Consider the following 1692-nt stretch of genomic DNA (forward strand, 5'->3'; position numbering starts at 1 on the left):
GCCTTTACAGAGAGCAGCGCACGTTTCAGCTACTTCGTTCGGTTCATGTTGGTGAAGTTAAGCTAGCTCGCCCAGCTGTTGCCATGGTAACGCGTTAGCATGAGCTAACTTCACGGGAGCGCTTCATGCTAGCTGCGCCTGTTTTTTTGTTGTGGGTTTTTCTTTTCTCTCGTGCATTTATTGGCTCGGAGACCGTCCGTCTTTTTTTTTTTTTTTTACTCCACTACAGCGCCTCCCTCCACCTCCACCTCCACCCCCCCAGCCCAGCAGCAGCAGCCCCGGACCCGCTCCGTCTTCTCGGAGGAGCGCGCGGTGACATGCTGCGGCTCCGCTCCGCCGGCTCTGCCTTTCTGCTCAGCGTCGCGTCGGGAGAGGAGCGCCGGGGAGAGATGCGCTCCGCCCGGGAGCTGAAGTGAGGGACTCGCCCGGCGGAGGGGAGGAAGAGCGAGAGAGAGCGAGGGAGAGAGGGAGGAAAAGCAAAACAAAAGGCAGCGGAGGAGATTTTCTTACGAGGATGCCTGGATGCTGACAAAGAGACCGGGGAGCCCCCGCTGACTGACGGTTCAGGAGCGAAGACATTTTTTCCAACAGATTTTTGTTCCGGGGGGAGCACCATGCCTGTCCGGAGAGGTCACGTGGCGCCGCAAAACACGTTTTTAGGGGTGATTATCCGGAAATTCGAAGGACAGAGTGAGTACCTGCCGAGCCCTGCGCGCTCTTTATTATAGAAGGGCCTTTTGGGAAGCAGCTCATTAAAACCTCGAGAAGAAACAATCTGCTGAAAGCTGCTGAACAAGCTGCTGGAAAGGGTTCGTGGCTAAACGGAGCTGAATTTCAACAGCTGCCGTTTGCTGAAAGCAGGAAAGTAGAAGTAGGAAGCAGCAGAAATGTAGCTGAATGAGCTGAAATACGCAGAGAGAGGATGAGTAGGTTTTACTAAAGCTGCAAAAAAAGAAGTGGCTGAAAAGGATTAAAAAATAAACAAAGCTGAAAAAAGCGCAAGAAGTTGAAATAGTTTGAAAGAACCATAAAAGACTGTAATTTTCAAAATAATAATAATAAAAAAAAATGTGCGTGAAAAGGGACTAAATGAGCAGACAATGTCTAAAAAGTAGCCAAAATGCAGAAAGAGTTTAATTTTTGCAGAAACAAGCTGAAAAGGGAACAAATATTGCTGAAAATGGAAATAAGAAGCTGAAAGGAGCAGAAGAAAAGCTGAAAGGAGCAGAAGAAAAGCTGAAAGGAGCTGAAGAAAAGCTGAAAGGAGCCGAAGAAAATCTGCACGGAGCCAAAGAAAAGCTGCACGGAGCCGAAGAAAAGCTGCACGGAGCCGAAGAAAAGCTGAAAGGAGCCGAAGAAAAGCTGAAAGGAGCCGAAGAAAAGCTGAAAGGAGCTGAAGAAAAGCTAAAAGGAGCCGAAGAAAAGCTGAAAGGAGCTGAAGAAAAGCTGAAAGGAGCTGAAGAAAAGCTAAAAGGAGCCGAAGAAAAGCTAAAAGGAGCCGAAGAAAAGCTAAAAGGAGCCGAAGAAAAGCTAAAAGGAGCCGAAGAAAAGCTGAAAGGAGCTGAAGAAAAGCTAAAAGGAGCTGAAGAAAAGCTAAAAGGAGCTGAAGAAAAGCTAAAAGGAGCTGAAGAAAAGCTAAAAGGAGCTGAAGAAAAGCTAAAAGGATCTGAAGAAAAGCTAAAAGGATCTGAA

General features: G+C 47.6%; 1 protein-coding gene across 1 annotated transcript in view; it reads left to right on the forward strand.

The window, feature by feature from the left end:
• Positions 1–614: 614 nt before the first annotated feature.
• Positions 615–1692, forward strand: part of LOC119428731 (potassium voltage-gated channel subfamily H member 7) — a 121820-nt gene continuing 120742 nt past the window's right edge. Inside the window, exon 1 of the mRNA XM_037696404.1 lies at positions 615–690. Within this exon, the coding sequence (XP_037552332.1) occupies positions 615–690 (76 nt within the window). The remainder of the gene's footprint in view (positions 691–1692) is intronic.

This window comes from Nematolebias whitei, chromosome 23 (genome assembly GCF_014905685.2).
Source record: "Nematolebias whitei isolate Nwh7 chromosome 23, NemWhi1, whole genome shotgun sequence".
Classification (NCBI taxonomy): Eukaryota; Metazoa; Chordata; class Actinopteri; order Cyprinodontiformes; family Rivulidae; genus Nematolebias; species Nematolebias whitei.